At 39.2% G+C, this 22,289-nt stretch overlaps 1 protein-coding gene across 5 annotated transcripts in view; it reads right to left on the bottom strand.

Moving 5' to 3' along the window:
- LOC127426643 (calcium-activated potassium channel subunit alpha-1-like) overlaps positions 1-22,289 on the bottom strand; it is a 120,580-nt gene that overhangs the window by 5,794 nt on the left and 92,497 nt on the right. For 3 of the 5 annotated variants that reach the window (XM_051673578.1, XM_051673579.1, XM_051673576.1), the window contains 8 exons: positions 8,163-8,286; positions 7,770-7,994; positions 7,002-7,194; positions 6,806-6,919; positions 3,329-3,459; positions 2,687-2,881; positions 965-1,083; positions 399-617 (listed from right to left, as the gene is read on the bottom strand). In XM_051673578.1, the coding sequence (XP_051529538.1) occupies positions 399-617; positions 965-1,083; positions 2,687-2,881; positions 3,329-3,459; positions 6,806-6,919; positions 7,002-7,194; positions 7,770-7,994; positions 8,163-8,286 (1,320 nt within the window). Of the gene's footprint in view, positions 1-398; positions 618-964; positions 1,084-2,686; positions 2,882-3,328; positions 3,463-4,169; positions 4,251-6,805; positions 6,920-7,001; positions 7,195-7,769; positions 7,995-8,162; positions 8,287-22,289 lie in introns of those variants that run through there. The other 2 variants (XM_051673581.1, XM_051673580.1) reach the window with 2 other exon arrangements.

Genomic DNA, 22,289 nt, shown 5'->3' with positions numbered 1-22,289 from the left:
GTCAGGTCGGGTGTTATGACACTGTAGGATTAAAGTGCAGTTTAAGTGCAAAATGGTCAAACCGAATAACTAACCAAACACAGTGTTACCCGTGTAAGACTTACTAATCTTCAACACAAACATGCTTGTTTGTCATGTAAACGGAGAACGGCGATAAATACAGATGAACTTCTAGGCTATTATAAAGTATTTATTTATATTATAAAGTAAACAGAAGTATCGAGTAAAAAAAAAAAAATCAAGTCCAGACTTTGCGTTTGGATATATCAAACCATGTGATGATGAGTCTGTAGTCACAATCTTACCCGTGACGTCACATGGCAAAAGTTCTGAATCTGAACCACACATGCGCATGGGTGGCACAGCACAAACGGACAGACGCTTACAGAGGAACGTACTTCTGTTTCTCGCGCAGGTCTCTGCTCCGGCTGCGACCCGGCCGCGCGGATGATGGGGGTATGGAGTGGGCAGACAGACTCTTTTTGCTGGGGAAGATGGTGGAGTGTGTGGTCAGGTTGGCGCGGGTCTGCCCGGCGTTGTGGTCAAACTGCATCAGACAGAAGATAAGATCTGTAGGCACCAGCTCAAAACCATACGGTGGGTTTGTAATCACATATCTGTAAAAAAAAATATATATATATATATATATATATATCTGTCTGTCTGTCCATCAAAAGTTTGTCTCAAGAGAAAGTTCTATTTCAACACAGACATCTCTTTTTATGTTGCAAATTACAATTTATTGGCTGATATACAGTATTTTGACTCAGCTGCCATTGGCAGGTGGCAGATTACATCACTGTATGCATCACAAGAAAATAAGCACATGCAAATGACTGTTACAAACACGCTAACGAGTAAATTAACCACTTAAAATGCAATCAGGCCTGTCACGACTGATGTCCCACAAGAGCATAATGAATCGGTTTGCTGTAAAAGCTAGAGTAGCGTTCAAGCGGCTCACCGTTTGGTGCATTGGCTGGGTGATCCCAGGTGTGCATCTCTTAAGCGATATATTCCAAAACACAACATGTTGTATGTTTTTAATGCTTTACAGAATAAATCACCGTAGCAACCACCATCCTGAAAAACAAACATCAACATAGCATGTCGGTACACTGAAAAAAAACAAACACAACGTATGAAAATAAATGGCGTCTACTCAAAAACGTACATATTTATATAACATTTAATATTTGTAGCATTACTTCATTTGTATTAATGTGTATAAAAAAACAATATATGAATTATAAGGTGAACTTCGAGTGATACATAAAGTCAAAGAATAATTGTGAGTTCCTTGAACTTCTTTGGTTTAAAAATCCATAAAATTAGAATTTTAAATACTAAGAACTCAAATGATCAAGTGCAGAACTAAAGTTGTGGGGAAAACCCATAAGCCCTTGCGCTTGAATAATTTAAGCACGTTTGTTGGGGCAAAAGGAACTCATTGGGGCATTTAATTAGTTGTAATTAAGAATTTATAGAGATTTTATAACTCTTTTGTATTATTGTTTGACTTTAATTAGTAGTTTGGTGTGAAGTCACCATTCGGGTGATTAGTGTTCCCTTCGCTGAAGCTGAATCCTGTTCAATCTATGTCATTTTTCTTGCACATATGAATGTGTGTTGATGAAATGCAGATTTATTTGAACTTCTTTTGGGAACCAATTATTTAATGACTGACCTCGCTCATTTTCTTTTGCCATTTAGTTTGGTCATTTTTTCAGTTTTTGTCATTCTCGGTTTTACTGAAATCAAAATATCATGCTTTCACTGTCTATGTAGTTTTGTTTTTTATTCTTAAATATGTATGCATTTTCTGAGAAATGCAAAATTTGTCCTGGTCCCTCACTTTCTGTTCAACATCTATTTTTTGCTGTGAGATTTCCCCCTTTAAAAGTGAAGGTTCTGTCATTCTTTGATTGTCAAATTTAAATCATAAAAAGGTGCATTTCTCTTACTGTTTTTATTAGTATAGCTGAATATTTCAACTCTGTTGTGGGAAAAAAACTAACAGTGATCTATTGTTTTTCTTTTGTTGTTGTTGTTGTTTTACAGAATTGACCATAAAGAACAACAATGCAGGCTGTAGTTAATATGGTGTGGTCCAAAAATGCCATTTGTAGCCATTTTTGAAAAGATCTTTAACCCCGTAATGTTTCACCCAGTTCTTTTTTTTTCTCCCCAATTTGGAATGCCCAATTCCCAATGTGCTCTAGGTCATCGTGGTGGCGTAGCGACTCGCCTCAATCCGGGTGGCGGAGGACAAATCTCAGTTGCCTCCGCGTCTGAGACCGTCAATCCGCGCATCTTATCACGTGACTTGTTGAGCGCGTTACCGCGGAGAGATAGTGCGTGTGGAGGCTTCACACTATTCTCCGCGGCATCCACGCACAACTCACCACACACCCCACCGAGAGCAAACCACATTATAGCGACCACGAGGAGGTTACCCCATGTGACTCAACCCTACCTAGCAACCAGGCCAATTTGGTTGCTTAGGAGACCTGGCTGGAGTCACTCAGCATGCCCTGGATTCAAACTCGTGACTCCTGGGGTGGTAGTCAGCGTCACTACTCGGTGAGCTACCCAGACCCCCTTGTTTCACCCAGTTCTAAATCTCTCCGAATTATCAAGTTTGATATCTGACGATGTCTTGATTTGCTAACATCTTTAGTCTCACCCCAAGATCTGCGAAGGGCCCATCGTAGAGCGCCAGTTGAGCGACACGGCAGCGGTCTCTGTTTGCCAGGGTTTGTGGGGTGCTGTAACCCCCACGCAGGGCATTCTCCTCTGCCAGCAAACCCTCCAGCTCAGGTGTGGCACCACCAGTAACCAGCGTCCGGATCAGAGTTAGAATGTTATCATTGAAGTATGTCTGAGAGAGAGAGATGGATCAGAGCGTTAAGGAGCCAGTGAAATCACTCGACGAGCACCGTTTTCTTTCCTGTGTTGATGTATTTCCTATTGCATATGGAATTTGGCATGGGACATATCAAAGTTTGTCCCTTCTTTTCTTTTTAAATAGCCAATAGGCTTAAGTTACATCACAGCTGTGTAGCATGATGTGGTAAGAGGGGGAGGGACACTGTCATTCTAAAGAGCGTTCGATTGCACGAAGAATCTGTAGTGCAAGATGAGTCATCAATATTTTTGGTTAGTTTTCCTGGAAGAGAGAGACTGCAAATTTTAAATGCTTATATATGCTAAATGTTCATTTGATGACCACAGAGACTAAACATGCATTTTCATGTTGATTTTATGGGCTCTTTAAAGATGCAGGCTGTGAGGGCAGAATCAAGTTCAATCGAGAGTGAAGTCTTACAGCGCTCATTAATGAATCCAGAACACTGACGGCAAACGCTGTTCCACAGGCGAAGGGTTGCGTGAGATACAGCTCTGTGTCTGGATCATCATCATCATCCTGATCCAGAAACTGAACATTTGAGTCATTCACTACAGAAACACACACACACACACACACACACACACACACACACACACACACACACACACACACACACACACACACACACGGTTTGTTAGGATTGCATTTGTTAATGTGAAGATTACAGAAATGTTGTTTTAGAAAACTGCAGACTCACACAGGGTCCAAAATTGAGTTGTTCAGAAGTTGTCTGGTAACTTTATAAGGAAATGCATGATAATGCATGGTTTTATAGACAGTACGTGACAACTGTGATTCAAATAAAACCACCTACTAAAAAAAGTTAGAAATATTGCAGGTAAAAAATATTTATGGATGGCAAATGCTTTTTCTCAATTCATCAATTCACTTTGGAAAAGTTAATTTTGGACCCTGAGGTCAAGTTACAGTCTGAGACACTCAGCAACATGTAACAAAGTGACAGAACATTTGCTTGTAAAGAGCAATGACCATGAGTCTGTGTGTCTCATAACACAAAAGCATGCAACATTCACACTGCAGTTCAGCCACTCTACTGTAGCTCTACATGCCAACACTTACAAGACCAAAAACATCTATATAATTTACCAAAATAAACAGAGTGGAACAAAAGAAAGATAGAGACATCTACAAAAACAAAGGAATACAGTCAAAAGTATGAAAAAAGAGAATCTTTCATTGAGGTGAAACACAGTTGGTATTGTGCAGAAGATGAGTCAGTATAGCTCTGACATTGGCATGTCTTTTAGCATCACTGAGTTGGTGCCACTGCTCTTGTCCTGGCTCAGAGAAACCAGTGGCAGCAACTTATCTGTTTTAACTATCAGCATAAAGCAACCAGTTACAATACCAGCTAGTTAACAAACCAGCCAGTTACTCCAGTAACTAGTTACAATAACAACCAGTTACCAAACCAACTAGTACTCAAAATTGACAGTTTTTATAACTAGTTGCTGAAATAACTGCCAACTAGTTATCAAAACAACAAGTTACCTCAGTAACTAAAAATGAAAATTGGCTGTTATTTCAGCAACTAGTTACCAAAACAACCAGTTACCACAGCAACTATTAAACAAAATTGCCATTTATTTCAGCAACTAGTTACAAAACCTGCAAGTTACCACAGCAACTAGTTACCAAAACAATCAGTTACCACAGCAACTAGTAAACAACACTGCCAATTTTTTCAGCAACTAGTTACAAAAACTGGCAGTTACTCCAGCAAATAGTAAACAAAAATGGTCAATTATTTCAGAAACTAGTTACAAAAACTGCCAGTTGCCACAGCAACTAGTTTCCAAAGCAAATAGTTACCACATCAACTAGTAAACAAAACTGCCATTTATTTCAGCAACTAGTTACAAAACCTGCCAGTTACCATAGCAACTAGTTACCAAAACAATCATTTACCACAACAACTATTAAACAACATTGCCAATTGTTTTCAGCAACTAGTTACAAAACTGCCAGTTACTCCAGCAAATAGTTACCAAAACAACCAGTTACCACAGCAACGAGTAAGCAAAATTGCCAGTTATTTCAGAAACTAGTTACAAAAACCGCCAGTTACTCCAGCAAATAGTTACCAAAACAACCAGTTACCACAGCAACTAGTAAACAAAATTGCCAGTTATTTCAGCAACTTGTTACAACAGTTACTCCAACAAATAGTTACCAAAAACAAAAAACAGTTACCTCATTAACTAATAATCTAAATTGGCTGTTATTTCTAAACTAGTTACCTAAACAGCCAGTTACCACAACAACTAGTGACCCAAACAACCAGTTCCCTCATCATCTAATCACCCTATTTGTCCATTATTTCAGCAACTACTAACAAAAACTACTAATTACTCCAGCAACTAGTTACCAAAACAGCCAGTTACCACAGCAACTAATAATATTTGGCCATTATTTCAGCTAGTGTTCAACCGTTATGGTTTTTTTAATGGCTGATGCCGATATCAAGAGAGCAAGGTGGCCGATAGGCCGATACAATGCCGATATATCACACAATTTAATATAGTAAATAATGTAACCATAAAATTTCAAAATAATAATAATAATAATCATAAACTCTTATAACTGGTATACCTGATAACCATATTTGGCCGTTATTTCAGCAATTAATAACAAAAGCTGCTAGTTACTCCAGCAAATAGTTACCAAAAAAAAAAAAAAAACAGTTACCACAGTAACTAATAATCTAATTTATCAGTTATTTCAGCAACTAGTTACAAAAACAGTCAGTTACCACAGCAAATAGTTACCAAAACAACCAGTTACCACAACAACTAGTTATTTCAGCAACTAGTAACAAAAACTGCTAGTTACTCCAGCAACTAGTTACCCAAACTACTAGTTACTCCAGCAACTAGTTACCAAAACAACCAGTTACCACAACAACTAGTTCTCAAAATTGCCAGTTATTTCAGCAACTAGAAACAAAAACTGCTAGTTACTCCAGCAACTAGTTACCCAAACTACTAGTTACTCCAGCAACTAGTTACCAAAACAGCCAGTTACCACAGCAACTAGTTACCAAAACAACCAGTTACCACAGCAACTAGTTACCAAAACAACCAGTTACCACAGCAACTAATAATCTAAACTGGCTGTAATTTCTCAACTAGTTACATAAACATCAACTAATAACCATATTTGGACATTATTTCAGCAACTACTACTACTTACTCCAGCAACTAGTTACTTAAACAGCCAGTTACCACAGCAATTTGTTACCAAAACAACCAGTTACCACAGCAACTAATAACCATATTTGGCCGTTATTTCAGCAACTAGTAAAAAAAAAACCCTCTAATTACTCCAGCAACTAGTTACCAAAAAAAAAAAAAAGTTACCACAGCAACTTGTTACCAAAATAACCAGTTACCACAGAAACTAGTAACAATTACTCCAGCAAATAGTTACCAAAACAACCAGTTACCTCATCAACTAATAATCTAAATAGTCTGTAATTTCTCAACTAGTTTCCAAAACAACCAGTTACTTCAGCAACTAGTAATCAAAACTGCCATTATTTCAGTAACTACAGCAGTTACAAAAACTGCTAGTTACGCCAGCAACTAGTTACCAAAACACCCAGTTACTCCAGCAACTAGTTACCAAAACACCCAGTTACTACAGCAACTAGTAATCAAAATTGCCAGTTATTTCAGCAACTAGTTACAAAAACCAACCGGTTGCTGTGCCAAACTAGTTAACGCAATTGCCAGTTAGTAAAGCAACCATTTACCTAATCAACCATTAACTAGTTACCAACATTGCCTGTTGCTACAGTATGTCTACATTTCTCCTAGTAAAATGTTTCTCTGCCAGCAGTCCTGCTGTGTGGCTACAGCAGTATCATCTCACCGAGTTCTGTGATGATGGGAATATTTGCTCCTGTTGTGATGGACGGCTGACGCACCAGTCCATGTACAGGACTGTTCTCTGGAGACGAGCGATCCATCCCAGGAGGAGTGAAACCTGGAATGGAAGATTAATAGATACATTATCTATCTGTCTATCTGTACTGTCTGAATTTGTTCCACTGTACATGTGTTGTTACCTTGAGAGTTTGCCTGCAGTAAACCGATGCTGTCATCAAACTGCATGGACTTGATGTTGAGAGATGCCAGAATACATTCCTTATCCTGTAGAGACGCATCGTCGATATTGTTCTGATTGGCTGACAGAATGACACACATGTCACACAAGTTGATGTTGACAGCTCTCAGATCAGCACGACTCAGTGGAGTGCCCTAAACAACACAACAACACAATGACAAACAACAGAAAAATGCAAACAGTGCATGGATGCAGGATGGAATGGCATCCTTGGTTTAATAATCGACAGCTTCATGGATAGTTAGTAGGGGCGGGCAGTATGACCAAAATTTACATGTATACAGTATATATATATATATATATATATATATACACACACACACATGTTCTAAAAAAATCTAATATTTTAGTATTTTTTTAATGAAAAGGCACATTTTAATCAAATGGAGTAACCCATAAAAAAACTTCTGGACTCAAAAATACGACTAATCTTCAAGCTTTGTACACTCATGTGTATTCAAGGTCCAAGTAAAGCATTTTTATACATTGTACTTGATGGCTACACCACTTGACATTTTAAAGTCACTAAATAAATTTGTAAAAAATGCTATAAATGATTTTCAAAAAAGTATGAAACCAACATGGACACAAAGATTACATTTCTACTTGATGAATGTGTTTTAAACTAGACCTATATGCCATTATACTGTCCAGATTTAACTATATTCACTTTATTACAGGTATTTATTATTATGATTATTGCACTCACAGGTAAGATGGAGACTTTGGGGAAGTTGTGTAGTGTCTCCCACTCTCTCTTCAGGTACTCCAGAGACCCCACAAACACAATTGGCTTCAGCTCATGATAGTGGAAGTTACTGGCTCTCAGAGGCATCACCAGGTTACGAAGACCAATCAGAGCCGACTTCACATCCCCAAATATACAAACCACCACATGACCACTCAAAACCGTCATCGCCGCCTCGCTCCTCGTCTGAGAGAGAAATACAGGAAAATTAAAATAAAAAACAACCTCTGCAAGCTGTAAACAGTGTTTACATGACATATTTGAAAATAACCAGTAGCCTTTAGGAATTTGCTATTGTGGTCAATTCTGTTTGTTATTTGATGAATGTGCCTTTTTAAGAAGAGTTCAACTTACCAGGACGACCTTTTCTATGTCTTTTGACGGGCACCAGTGGAACATTCCAGTAGAATCATATTTCTTAACATTCTCATCCATTGTTTCCATTTGATCATGTCCGGTGACTAACAACGGGTCGAGCCTGAAATATATATATAAATAAATATATAACAATTTACAAGATAAATGACTGTATATTCAGTCTTTATAAATCTGAAACTTGCTAGAAGTTAACTGAATCCTGGAAAGCATAGTTTATATTAAAGGATGTGACTGAGAACAGGGGCATAAGGCAGCTCTGGGGTCTTGTGGCTTTTGATTTGCCCATTGGAGGGGTGAAGGGTTCAGCAGCCTGTCAGAAAGCTTTTCCGTCCATCACCCAGAACTGCCTGTTATGACTTTATTCTCAATCTGTCTTCACTCCATCATTAGACCATTAGCGGACAGAAGAGAGGTTGAGCTGCGCTCTAGACAGCTCTCTTCACTTCCTGCAGCTCTCTGTCCATCAAATTTAATGCGTGCTATAACAGCATAACTGCACGGACAGGCCTGCCATCAGAGGAGCAAACAGAAGCCACACCACAGGTTGGTGCCTACTTATGCTTTACTGCGATATACTGTAATATACACACAGTGTAACAACATTAGGTAATACAAAGGCTTTAGTAGTTTAGTACTGGCATTCTTATTCTTTGTAAATTTCAATTAGAGTTATTAGGATTTATTATGTAGTTCACAATATATTCATTACCATGATAAATGTATGGCAGTTCTGATATTTACCATATACAGGTACAGGACCCAAGTGAGACCACTATGAGCAGATCAACCTGCGATTGATTTTCTGTTTGCAAGGAATGTAGAAATGTGTTAAGCATTGAAAAATCAACCCCACGAGAGTATCAAATAGAGCGAGTGAGGGGACCTGGGTAACAGACGCGAGTTCGAATCCAGGGTGTGCTGAGTGACTCCAGCCAGGTCTTCTAAGCAACCAAATTGGCCCGGTTGCTAGGGAGGGGAGAGTCACATGGGGTAACCGCCTCGTGGTCATGATTAGTGGTTCTCGCTCTCAATGGGGCGTGTGGTAAGTTGTGCGTGGATCGTGGAGAGTAGCATGAGCCTCCACATGCTGCGAGTCTCCACGGTGTCATGCACAACGAGTCACGTGATAAGATGCACGGATTGACGGTCTCAGAAGCGGAGGCAACTGAGACTTGTCCTCCACCACCCGGATTGAGGTGAGTAACCGCACCACCACGAGGACCTACTAAGTAGTGGGAATTGGGCATTCCAAATTGAAGAGAAAAAGGGGATAAAAAATAAAGAAATAGAGCGAGTGAGAGTGTTTGCTGAAACATTAAACAATGCTTTACTGTGAGAGATTCTGAGTCTTTATAAATGTGCTGTCAGTGATGGACTGATGGAGTGAGATCTGAGGCAGGTCAAATTACGCTTATCTCACAAACAGACAGAAGCAAACATTCCACCATAACATTAAGCCATGACATTTCACCATTTCAATAATTAGTGTTGTTTTTATTTAAATCCCAAAATGATTTATAATGTTGGGCCGTTGATTTTAAGGTAATTATTGTTTACTTTTGTACAATTCACAGTTTTGTTCCTAGGTCCAGATGGGAAGCACTAATACACAAAAGAACAGACAGACACGACCAAACCCCAGTACCGACCCTGTTCTTGTTGTTCTCTGGGCTATGAGAGACATTCTTGCCCTGAGAGAACTCTCTCCCCTCACACAACCCAACTAACATCCTTTCTAAAAGAGTCAAATCCAATCTGCTCTTCATTACTAATTCACTGGAGCCTGCAGGCCAGTGACTGCACTAACCAAAGCTGATATAGAAAACCACAATGTTTTCTGACGCTTGTACAATCAAACGAGCCCCAAGGCTATCACACAACTGTGCAGGGTATAAAATGGCTCTCCAAAAACTGACCTAAAACACCTTGTATGCTCTTATACTGCTGGTGTCTCTGTTTGTTCTTTAAATAGAGACAATAGAAGCAATCATATCTCTGTGGTCAGAAGTTAGCTGCTAAACAAAGAAACTAAAGTATGGCCATGTTCATGTGCAGTTATGTTCCAAGTACAGTATGTTTGCAACTCCTGTTTTGTGTGTTTAATCCCATTCTGTTCACACAGAGTTTGGTTTATTATAGGAGTGACAACCAAGTTCTACAGACAAATTCACTTGAAAAATCTGGTCACTATTCCTTTTGTCAAGCATCTGCATTTACATGTGGTTGTCACTCCCAAAACTTTAATATCTTCAAGTGAGCAATAGTAATAGTGATGCTCGCCTTAACAAGACCCACTAATTACATATTGTTAATAAATATATAACTCATTATTTGAGGTGATCTATTTCCTTCTATCCCTTTTGTTATTAATTACTGTCCATATAGTATAAATTATTCCTGTCTGCCGTCTTGATAAAGTATTCAGAAGATATTATTCTCATTCTATCAGTCTGTATTAATGGCTTTTATTAATTCAATAGCAACTCTTTCATAAGTCAAAATCAATAAATGGATGTTTTAATTCCCTCAGACAGGATAAAAGGTAGGTACTCAGAGTTAAAAGCAGGGCACGGTGTTGGACAACACTAAGTGCGGGCGGGACTCAGAGGCATTCGGGCTGTAGAACTGTAGCCTGGGGCAACAGAGACTGATCCTGGCCTCTGATTGGCTTAAGGCTGTCATCCGTGTCACCAGCGCTGTTTTATGAACATGTCGACATGCGAGAAGATAGACTGTCCTGCAGCCTCTGAAACATGCATGCACACACACACTAATGCACACATGTGTTTGTACACCATTTGGCATTTTCAGAATATAATGTGCATGGTGCATGCCCGTGCAAAAGTTGCCAGCATGATGCTTGGGTGTTGATGGTAGTTGCCAAGATGTTGCTATGCAATTGCTAAGGTATTTTGAGTTTTTGTGTGTGTGTGTGTGCATTTCTATGTGGTTGCTAGGGTGTTTGGGTGGTTGCCAGGGTCTTGATAGGTGGTTCCTAGGGTGTTGTTGATGGTTGCCAGGGTATTGCTATGTGGGTGGTCTGTGTGCATTTTTGAAGCATTGCTCAGTGTTTCCCTTAGGATTACTTTCAGCAGCGGTGCCGCTGTGTGCGCGTCCACGAGCCTGCAAGGCCAGACCCGTATTTACACACGTCGGTGGAGTAATAGCTTAAAATGACCTTAGAATCATTATAGATGGGTTATTCGTGTTCGTCTTGTCATATGTGTGTGTTTATTATTTACTGGGAGCTTTTGACACTTTAAGCGCTCATAAAATCACTTTTACTATTTTTATTAAACAAAAACACCAATAGAAAATATAAAACTATCTAACAGAACATATGTCACCACAAGACTCCAGACTAACATATGAGAGCGGTGGCACTGATGCCACCAAGTTCTACAGATGGTGGCATCAGCACCTGATTTGGTAGCAACAGTGGAAAAATAAATATTTAAAAAAATTATAATAATAATAATAATTAATGATAGAAACTATAAAAACTAAATAGATACTTTTTGAAACTAACATAATTGTAACAGAAATTGATTATTTAATAGGACTATATAAATAATATACAAATATTTAGTATGAATATAACACATCGCACATCTGCCAAAATACCATTGTTAACATTGTTACTATAGTAAATCCAAGGTACAATAGTGTTAGGGTGGTGATGTGTGGATTGTACAGCCTTATCATTTATGCTCTGGTCAGTGTTGTTTATAATGGTGTGCTGTTAAACATGGTTTTAAACTCGTTAAATCACTAAGGCAAGAGACACTAAGGTTTTTCATAGGGTTTTTCCACAGCCAAATTCAAATTAGTTTTGCGCCACGCACCTCTGGTCAGTGCTGTTTATATTGACTTGCTGTGCGCTGGTGCTGCTGTGTTCATTGAGCTGGCTGATAATTGATCCGGGTAGTGGCTAGTGCTGTTACGTTCCATTTTTCTCATACGAAACAGAAAACAGACACCTCGTGCATAAACAATGAGAGTTGGCAAACTCTGTAGTCACACTGGTGTGACCTCTAAAAAATCTCAAGTCTCACTGGCGGGAAAAATGATTGCAAGATGTGACCATTTAGTCGTAGTCTGGAGCCCTATAGCTCTACTACCTTTGCCAGAGAAGTAGAAGACTTTCTGCTAGAAGAAGTATTGTGTCGGGTCTCCTGCTTCTCTGTTGTGTGTGTGTACACACTCACGAACAGCCTTTGATGGGCTGCTATACGATGATGTCACTGTGAATACGTGCGTGTATATGGTGGGGTCCCTTTTGCTTCATACAGGTGTCTCGTTTGACTGCACGCAGTGTAAGCGCGCAACTGACTGGTGCTGGCAAGTGTTACATTGCGACATGAATATTAATGAACTATGTAAAATGTCAATATATAATAGCAGCACTCATGATTCAGCAGCGGCGCAGTGCTTTCTATGGGATTGCTAAGTTGTTTAAAGTGTGTTTTTTTTATGTTTCTATGGAATTGCTATGGTGTTCTGAGTGGTTTTTAGAGCACTGCTATGTGGTTGCTAGGGTGTTTGAGTGGATTTTATGTTTCTATGGGATTGCTATGTTGTTTAAAGAGTTTTTTTATGTTTCTATGGAATTGCTATGGTGTTCTGAGTGGTTTTAAGAGGGTTGCTATGTGGTTGCTAGGATGTTCTGTGTTGTTTTTAGAGCGTTGCTATGTGATTGCTAGGGTGTTCTGGGTGGTTTTTAGAGCTTTGATATGTGGTTGCTAGGATGTTCTGTGTGGTTTTTAGAGCGTTGCAATGTGATTGCTAGGGTGTTCTGTGAGGTTTTTAGAGCTTTGATATGTGGTTGCTAGGGTGTTCTGTGTGGTTATTAGCACATTGCTATGTGATTGCTAGGGTGTTTAAAGTTTTTTTTATGTTTCTATTGAATTGCTATGGTGTTTTGAGTGGTTTTTAGAGTGTTGCTATGTTGTTGCTAGGGCGTTTGAGTGGATTTTATGTTTCTATGTGGTTGCTAGGGTGTTTAAAGTGATTTTATGTTTCTATGGAATTGCTATGGTGTTCTGAGTGGTTTTAAGAGCATTGCTATTTGGTTGCTAGGGTGTTCTGTGTGTTTTTAGAGCATTGCTATGTGGCTGCTAGGGTGTTTGAGTGGTTTGTATGTTTCTATGGAATTGCTATGGTGTTCTGAGTGGTTTTAAGAGCATTGCTATTTGATTGCTAGGGTGTTCTGTGTGTTTTTAGAGCACTGCTATGTGGTTGCTAGGGTGTTTGAGTGGATTTTATGTTTCTATGGGATTGCTATGTTGTTCTGAGTGGTTTTAAGAGGGTTGCTATGTGGTTGCTAGGGTCTTCTGTGTGGTTTTTAGAACGTTGCTATGTGATTGCTAGGGTGTTCTGGGTGGTTTTTAGAGCTTTGATATGTGGTTGCTAGGGTGTTCTGTGTGGTTTTTAGAGCTTTGATATGTGGTTGCTAGGGTGTTCTGTGTGGTTTTTAGAGCGTTGCTATGTGATTGCTAGGGTGTTCTGGGTGGTTTTTAGAGCTTTGATATGTGGTTGCTAGGGTGTTCTGTGTGGTTTTTAGAGCGTTGCTATGTGATTGCTAGGGTGTTCTGTGAGGTTTTTAGAGCTTTGGTATGTGGTTGCTAGGGTGTTCTGTGTGGTTATTAGAACGTTGCTATGTGATTGCTAGGGTGTTTAAAGTGTTTTTTTATGTTTCTATTGAATTGCTATGGTGTTTTGAGTGGTTTTTAGAGTGTTGCTATGTTGTTGCTAGGGTGTTTGAGTGGATTTTATGTTTCTATGTGATTGCTAAGTTGTTTAAAGTGATTTTATGTTTCTATGGAATTGCTATGGTGTTCTGAGTGGTTTTAAGAGCATTGCTATTTGGTTGCTAGGGTGTTCTGTGTGTTTTTAGAGCGTTGCTATGTGGTTGCTAGGGTGTTTGAGTGGTTTGTATGTTTCTATGGAATTGCTATGGTGTTCTGAGTGGTTTAAAGAGCATTGCTATTTGGTTGCTAGTGTGTTCTGTGTGTTTTTAGAGCATTGCCATGTGGTTGCTAGGGTATTTGAGTGGATTTTATGTTTCTATGGGATTGCTAAGTTGTTTAAAGTGTTTTTTTCTATGTTTCTATGGAATTGCTATGGTGTTCTGTGTGGTTTTTAGAGCTTTGATATGTGGTTGCTAGGGTGTTCTGGGTGGTTTTTAGAGTGTTGCTATGTTGTTGCTAGGGTGTTTGAGTGGATTTTATGTTTCTATGTGATTGCTAAGTTGTTTAAAGTGATTTTATGTTTCTATGGAATTGCTATGGTGTTCTGAGTGGTTTTAAGAGCATTGTTATTTGGTTGCTAGGGTGTTCTGTGTGTTTTTAGAGCGTTGCTATGTGGTTGCTAGGGTGTTTGAGTGGTTTGTATGTTTCTATGGAATTGCAATGGTGTTCTGAGTGGTTTTAAGAGCATTGCTATTTGGTTGCTAGGGTGTTCTGTGTGTTTTTAGAGCGTTGCTATGTGGTTGCTAGGGTGTTTGAGTGGTTTGTATGTTTCTATGGAATTGCAATGGTGTTCTGAGTGGTTTTAAGAGCATTGCTATGTGGTTGCTAGGGTGTTTGAGTGGTTTGTATGTTTCTATGGAATTGCTATGGTGTTCTGAGTGGTTTTAAGAGCATTGCTATTTGGTTGCTAGGGTGTTTTGTGTGTTTTTAGAGCGTTGCTATGTGGTTGCTAGGGTGTTTGAGTGGTTTGTATGTTTCTATGGAATTGCAATGGTGTTCTGAGTGGTTTTAAGAGCATTGCTATTTGGTTGCTAGGGTGTTCTGTGTGTTTTTAGAGCATTGCCATGTGGTTGCTAGGGTGTTTGAGTGGATTTTATGTTTCTATGGGATTGCTAAGTTGTTTAAAGTGTTTTTTTTTATGTTTCTATGGAATTGCTATGGTGTTCTGAGTGGTTTTTAGAGCAGTGCTATTTGGTTGCTAGGGTGTTCTGTGTGTTTTTAGAGCGTTGCTATGTGGTTGCTAGGGTGTTTGAGTGGTTTGTATGTTTCTATGGAATTGCAATGGTGTTCTGAGTGGTTTTAAGAGAATTGCTATTTGGTTGCTAGGGTGTTCTGTGTGTTTTTAGAGCGTTGCTATGTGGTTGCTAGGGTGTTTGAGTGGATTTTATGTTTCTATGGGATTGCTAAGTTGTTTAAAGTGTTTTTTTTTATGTTTCTATGGAATTGCTATGGTGTTCTGAGTGGTTTTAGAGCAGTGCTATGTGGTTGCTAGGGTGTTTGAGTGGATTTTATGTTTCTATGGGATTGCTATGTTGTTTAAAGATTTTTTTTATGTTTCTATGGAATTGCTATGGTGTTCTGAGTGGTTTTAAGAGCATTGCTATTTGGTTGCTAGGGTGTTCTGTGTGTTTTTAGAGCGTTGCTATGTGGTTGCTAGGGTGTTTGAGTGGTTTGTATGTTTCTATGGAATTGCAATGGTGTTCTGAGTGGTTTTAAGAGCATTGCTATTTGGTTGCTAGGGTGTTCTGTGTGTTTTTAGAGCATTGCCATGTGGTTGCTAGGGTGTTTGAGTGGATTTTATGTTTCTATGGGATTGCTAAGTTGTTTAAAGTGTTTTTTTTATGTTTCTATGGAATTGCTATGGTGTTCTGAGTGGTTTTAGAGCAGTGCTATGTGGTTGCTAGGGTGTTTGAGTGGATTTTATGTTTCTATGGGATTGCTATGTTGTTCTGAGTGGTTTTAAGAGGGTTGCTATGTGGTTGCTAGGGTCTTCTGTGTGGTTTTTAGAGCGTTGCTATGTGATTGCTAGGGTGTTCTGGGTGGTTTTTAGAGCTTTGATATGTGGTTGCTAGGGTGTTCTGTGTGGTTTTTAGAGCGTTGCTATGTGATTGCTAGGGTGTTCTGGGTGGTTTTTAGAGCTTTGATATGTGGTTGCTAGGGTGTTCTGTGTGGTTTTTAGAGCGTTGCTATGTGATTGCTAGGGTGTTCTGTGAGGTTTTTAGAGCTTTGATATGTGGTTGCTAGGGTGTTCTGTGTGGTTATTAGAACGTTGCTATGTGATTGCTAGGGTGTTTAAAGTGTTTTTTTATGTTTCTATTGAATTGCTATGGTGTTTTGAGTGGTTTTTAGAGTGTTGCTATGTTGTTGCTAGGGTGTTTGAGTGGATTTTATGTTTCTATGTGATTGCTAAGTTGTTTAAAGTGATTTTATGTTTCTATGGAATTGCTATGGTTTTCTGAGTGGTTTTAAGAGCATTGCTATTTGGTTGCTAGGGTGTTCTGTGTGTTTTTAGAGCGTTGCTATGTGGTTGCTAGGGTGTTTGAGTGGTTTGTATGTTTCTATGGAATTGCTATGGTGTTCTGAGTGGTTTAAAGAGCATTGCTATTTGGTTGCTAGGGTGTTCTGTGTGTTTTTAGAGCATTGCCATGTGTTTGCCAGGGTATTTGAGTGGATTTTATGTTTCTATGGGATTGCTAAGTTGTTTAAAGTGTTTTTTTCTATGTTTCTATGGAATTGCTATGGTGTTCTGTGTGGTTTTTAGAGCTTTGATATGTGGTTGCTAGGGTGTTCTGGGTGGTTTTTAGAGTGTTGCTATGTTGTTGCTAGGGTGTTTGAGTGGATTTTATGTTTCTATGTGGTTGCTAGGGTGTTTAAAGTGATTTTATGTTTCTATGGAATTGCTATGGTGTTCTGAGTGGTTTTAAGAGCATTGCTATTTGGTTGCTAGGGTGTTCTGTGTGTTTTTAGAGCGTTGCTATGTGGCTGCTAGGGTGTTTGAGTGGTTTGTATGTTTCTATGGAATTGCTATGGTGTTCTGAGTGGTTTTAAGAGCATTGCTATTTGATTGCTAGGGTGTTCTGTGTGTTTTTAGAGCACTGCTATGTGGTTGCTAGGGTGTTTGAGTGGATTTTATGTTTCTATGGGATTGCTATGTTGTTCTGAGTGGTTTTAAGAGGGTTGCTATGTGGTTGCTAGGGTCTTCTGTGTGGTTTTTAGAGCGTTGCTATGTGATTGCTAGGGTGTTCTGGGTGGTTTTTAGAGCGTTGCTATGTGATTGCTAGGGTGTTCTGGGTGGTTTTTAGAGCTTTGATATGTGGTTGCTAGGGTGTTCTGTGTGGTTTTTAGAGCGTTGCTATGTGATTGCTAGGGTGTTCTGTGAGGTTTTTAGAGCTTTGATATGTGGTTGCTAGGGTGTTCTGTGTGGTTATTAGAACGTTGCTATGTGATTGCTAGGGTGTTCTAGAGTGTTTTTTGATGTTTCTATGTGAATTGCTATGGTGTTCTGAGTGGTTTTAAGAGCGTTGCTATGTGGTTGCTAGGGTGTTCTGTGTGTTTTTAGAGCTTTGCTATGTGGTTGCTAGGGTGTTCTGGGTGGTTTTTAGAGTGTTGCTATGTTGTTGCTAGGGTGTTTGAGTGGATTTTATGTTTCTATGTGATTGCTAAGTTGTTTAAAGTGATTTTATGTTTCTATGGAATTGCTATGGTGTTCTGAGTGGTTTTAAGAGCATTGTTATTTGGTTGCTAGGGTGTTCTGTGTGTTTTTAGAGCGTTGCTATGTGGTTGCTAGGGTGTTTGAGTGGTTTGTATGTTTCTATGGAATTGCAATGGTGTTCTGAGTGGTTTTAAGAGCATTGCTATTTGGTTGCTAGGGTGTTCTGTGTGTTTTTAGAGCATTGCTATGTGGTTGCTAGGGTGTTTGAGTGGTTTGTATGTTTCTATGGAATTGCTATGGTGTTCTGAGTGGTTTTAAGAGCATTGCTATTTGGTTGCTAGGGTGTTCTGTGTGTTTTTAGAGCGTTGCTATGTGGTTGCTAGGGTGTTTGAGTGGTTTGTATGTTTCTATGGAATTGCAATGGTGTTCTGAGTGGTTTTAAGAGCATTGCTATTTGGTTGCTAGGGTGTTCTGTGTGTTTTTAGAGCATTGCCATGTGGTTGCTAGGGTGTTTGAGTGGATTTTATGTTTCTATGGGATTGCTAAGTTGTTTAAAGTGTTTTTTTTTATGTTTCTATGGAATTGCTATGGTGTTCTGAGTGGTTTTAGAGCAGTGCTATTTGGTTGCTAGGGTGTTCTGTGTGTTTTTAGAGCGTTGCTATGTGGTTGCTAGGGTGTTTGAGTGGTTTGTATGTTTCTATGGAATTGCAATGGTGTTCTGAGTGGTTTTAAGAGCATTGCTATTTGGTTGCTAGGGTGTTCTGTGTGTTTTTAGAGCATTGCTATGTGGTTGCTAGGGTGTTTGAGTGGATTTTATGTTTCTATGGAATTGCAATGGTGTTCTGAGTGGTTTTAAGAGCATTGCTATTTGGTTGCTAGGGTGTTCTGTGTGTTTTTAGAGCATTGCTATGTGGTTGCTAGGGTGTTTGAGTGGTTTGTATGTTTCTATGGAATTGCAATGGTGTTCTGAGTGGTTTTAAGAGCATTGCTATTTGGTTGCTAGGGTGTTCTGTGTGTTTTTAGAGCATTGCTATGTGGTTGCTAGGGTGTTTGAGTGGATTTTATGTTTCTATGGGATTGCTAAGTTGTTTAAAGTGTTTTTTTTTATGTTTCTATGGAATTGCTATGGTGTTCTGAGTGGTTTTAGAGCAGTGCTATGTGGTTGCTAGGGTGTTTGAGTGGATTTTATGTTTCTATGGGATTGCTATGTTGTTTAAAGATTTTTTTTATGTTTCTATGGAATTGCTATGGTGTTCTGAGTGGTTTTAAGAGCATTGCTATTTGGTTGCTAGGGTGTTCTGTGTGTTTTTAGAGCGTTGCTATGTGGTTGCTAGGGTGTTTGAGTGGTTTGTATGTTTCTATGGAATTGCAATGGTGTTCTGAGTGGTTTTAAGAGCATTGCTATTTGGTTGCTAGGGTGTTCTGTGTGTTTTTAGAGCATTGCCATGTGGTTGCTAGGGTGTTTGAGTGGATTTTATGTTTCTATGGGATTGCTAAGTTGTTTAAAGTGTTTTTTTTATGTTTCTATGGAATTGCTATGGTGTTCTGAGTGGTTTTAGAGCAGTGCTATGTGGTTGCTAGGGTGTTTGAGTGGATTTTATGTTTCTATGGGATTGCTATGTTGTTCTGAGTGGTTTTAAGAGGGTTGCTATGTGGTTGCTAGGGTCTTCTGTGTGGTTTTTAGAGCGTTGCTATGTGATTGCTAGGGTGTTCTGGGTGGTTTTTAGAGCTTTGATATGTGGTTGCTAGGGTGTTCTGTGTGGTTTTTAGAGCGTTGCTATGTGATTGCTAGGGTGTTCTGGGTGGTTTTTAGAGCTTTGATATGTGGTTGCTAGGGTGTTCTGTGTGGTTTTTAGAGCGTTGCTATGTGATTGCTAGGGTGTTCTGTGAGGTTTTTAGAGCTTTGATATGTGGTTGCTAGGGTGTTCTGTGTGGTTATTAGAACGTTGCTATGTGATTGCTAGGGTGTTTAAAGTGTTTTTTTATGTTTCTATTGAATTGCTATGGTGTTTTGAGTGGTTTTTAGAGTGTTGCTATGTTGTTGCTAGGGTGTTTGAGTGGATTTTATGTTTCTATGTGATTGCTAAGTTGTTTAAAGTGATTTTATGTTTCTATGGAATTGCTATGGTTTTCTGAGTGGTTTTAAGAGCATTGCTATTTGGTTGCTAGGGTGTTCTGTGTGTTTTTAGAGCGTTGCTATGTGGTTGCTAGGGTGTTTGAGTGGTTTGTATGTTTCTATGGAATTGCTATGGTGTTCTGAGTGGTTTAAAGAGCATTGCTATTTGGTTGCTAGGGTGTTCTGTGTGTTTTTAGAGCATTGCCATGTGTTTGCCAGGGTATTTGAGTGGATTTTATGTTTCTATGGGATTGCTAAGTTGTTTAAAGTGTTTTTTTCTATGTTTCTATGGAATTGCTATGGTGTTCTGTGTGGTTTTTAGAGCTTTGATATGTGGTTGCTAGGGTGTTCTGGGTGGTTTTTAGAGTGTTGCTATGTTGTTGCTAGGGTGTTTGAGTGGATTTTATGTTTCTATGTGGTTGCTAGGGTGTTTAAAGTGATTTTATGTTTCTATGGAATTGCTATGGTGTTCTGAGTGGTTTTAAGAGCATTGCTATTTGGTTGCTAGGGTGTTCTGTGTGTTTTTAGAGCGTTGCTATGTGGCTGCTAGGGTGTTTGAGTGGTTTGTATGTTTCTATGGAATTGCTATGGTGTTCTGAGTGGTTTTAAGAGCATTGCTATTTGATTGCTAGGGTGTTCTGTGTGTTTTTAGAGCACTGCTATGTGGCTGCTAGGGTGTTTGAGTGGTTTGTATGTTTCTATGGAATTGCTATGGTGTTCTGAGTGGTTTTAAGAGCATTGCTATTTGGTTGCTAGGGTGTTCTGTGTGTTTTTAGAGCATTGCTATGTGGCTGCTAGGGTGTTTGAGTGGTTTGTATGTTTCTATGGAATTGCTATGGTGTTCTGAGTGGTTTTAAGAGCATTGCTATTTGATTGCTAGGGTGTTCTGTGTGTTTTTAGAGCACTGCTATGTGGTTGCTAGGGTGTTCTGTGAGGTTTTTAGAGCTTTGATATGTGGTTGCTAGGGTGTTCTGTGTGGTTATTAGAACGTTGCTATGTGATTGCTAGGGTGTTTAAAGTGTTTTTTTATGTTTCTATTGAATTGCTATGGTGTTCTGAGTGGTTTTAAGAGTGTTGCTATGTGGTTGCTTGGGTGTTCTGTGTGGTTTTTAGAGCTTTGATATGTGGTTGCTAGGGTGTTCTGGGTGGTTATTAGAGCTTTGATATGTGGTTGCTAGGGTGTTGTGTGTGGTTTTTAGAGCTTTGATATGTGATTGCTAGGGTGTTCTGTGTGGTTTTTAGAGCTTTGGTATGTGGCTGCTAGGGTGTTCTGTGTGGTTTTTAGAGCTTTAATATGTGGTTGCTAGGGTGTTCTGTGTGGTTTTTAGAGCGTTGATATGTGGTTGCTAGGGTGTTCTGGGTGGTTTTTAGAGTGTTGCTATGTTGTTGCTAGGGTGTTTGAGTGGATTTTATGTTTCTATGTGATTGCTAAGTTGTTTAAAGTGATTTTATGTTTCTATGGAATTGCTATGGTGTTCTGTGTGGTTTTTAGAGCTTTGATATGTGGTTGCTAGGGTGTTCTGGGTGGTTTTTAGAGTGTTGCTATGTTGTTGCTAGGGTGTTTGAGTGGATTTTATGTTTCTATGTGATTGCTAAGTTGTTTAAAGTGATTTTATGTTTCTATGGAATTGCTATGGTGTTCTGAGTGGTTTTAAGATCATTGTTATTTGGTTGCTAGGGTGTTCTGTGTGTTTTTAGAGCATTGCTATGTGGTTGCTAGGGTGTTTGAGTGGTTTGTATGTTTCTATGGAATTGCTATGGTGTTCTGAGTGGTTTTAAGAGCATTGCTATTTGGTTGCTAGGGTGTTCTGTGTGTTTTTAGAGCATTGCTATGTGGTTGCTAGGGTGTTTGAGTGGTTTGTATGTTTCTATGGAATTGCTATGGTGTTCTGAGTGGTTTTAAGAGCATTGCTATTTGGTTGCTAGGGTGTTCTGTGTGTTTTTAGAGCATTGCCATGTGGTTGCTAGGGTGTTTGAGTGGATTTTATGTTTCTATGGGATTGCTAAGTTGTTTAAAGTGTTTTTTTCTATGTTTCTATGGAATTGCTATGGTGTTCTGAGTGGTTTTAAGAGTGTTGCTATGTGGTTGCTTGGGTGTTCTGTTTGGTTTTTAGAGCTTTGATATGTGGTTGCTAGGGTGTTCTGGGTGGTTATTAGAGCTTTGATATGTGGTTGCTAGGGTGTTGTGTGTGGTTTTTAAAGCTTTGATATGTGATTGCTAGGGTGTTCTGTGTGGTTTTTAGAGCTTTGGTATGTGGCTGCTAGGGTGTTCTGTGTGGTTTTTAGAGCTTTAATATGTGGTTGCTAGGGTGTTCTGTGTGGTTTTTAGAGCGTTGCTATGTGATTGCTAGGGTGTTTAAAGTATTTTTTATGTTTCTATTGAATTGCTGTGGTGTTCTGAGTGGTTTTAAGAGCATTGCTATTTGGTTGCTATGGTGTTCTGTGTGTTTTTAGAGCATTGCTATGTGGTTGCTAGGGTGTTTGGTTGGTTGTATGTTTCTATGGAATTGCTATGGTGTTCTGAGTGGTTTTTAGAGCATTGTTATGTGGTTGCTAGGGTGTTTGAGTGGATTTTATGTTTCTAT

This window comes from Myxocyprinus asiaticus, chromosome 36 (genome assembly GCF_019703515.2).
Source record: "Myxocyprinus asiaticus isolate MX2 ecotype Aquarium Trade chromosome 36, UBuf_Myxa_2, whole genome shotgun sequence".
NCBI lineage: Eukaryota > Metazoa > Chordata > Actinopteri > Cypriniformes > Catostomidae > Myxocyprinus > Myxocyprinus asiaticus.
The sequence above is the reverse complement of the archived record's forward strand: the minus strand, read 5'-3'. Positions and strand labels throughout refer to the sequence as shown.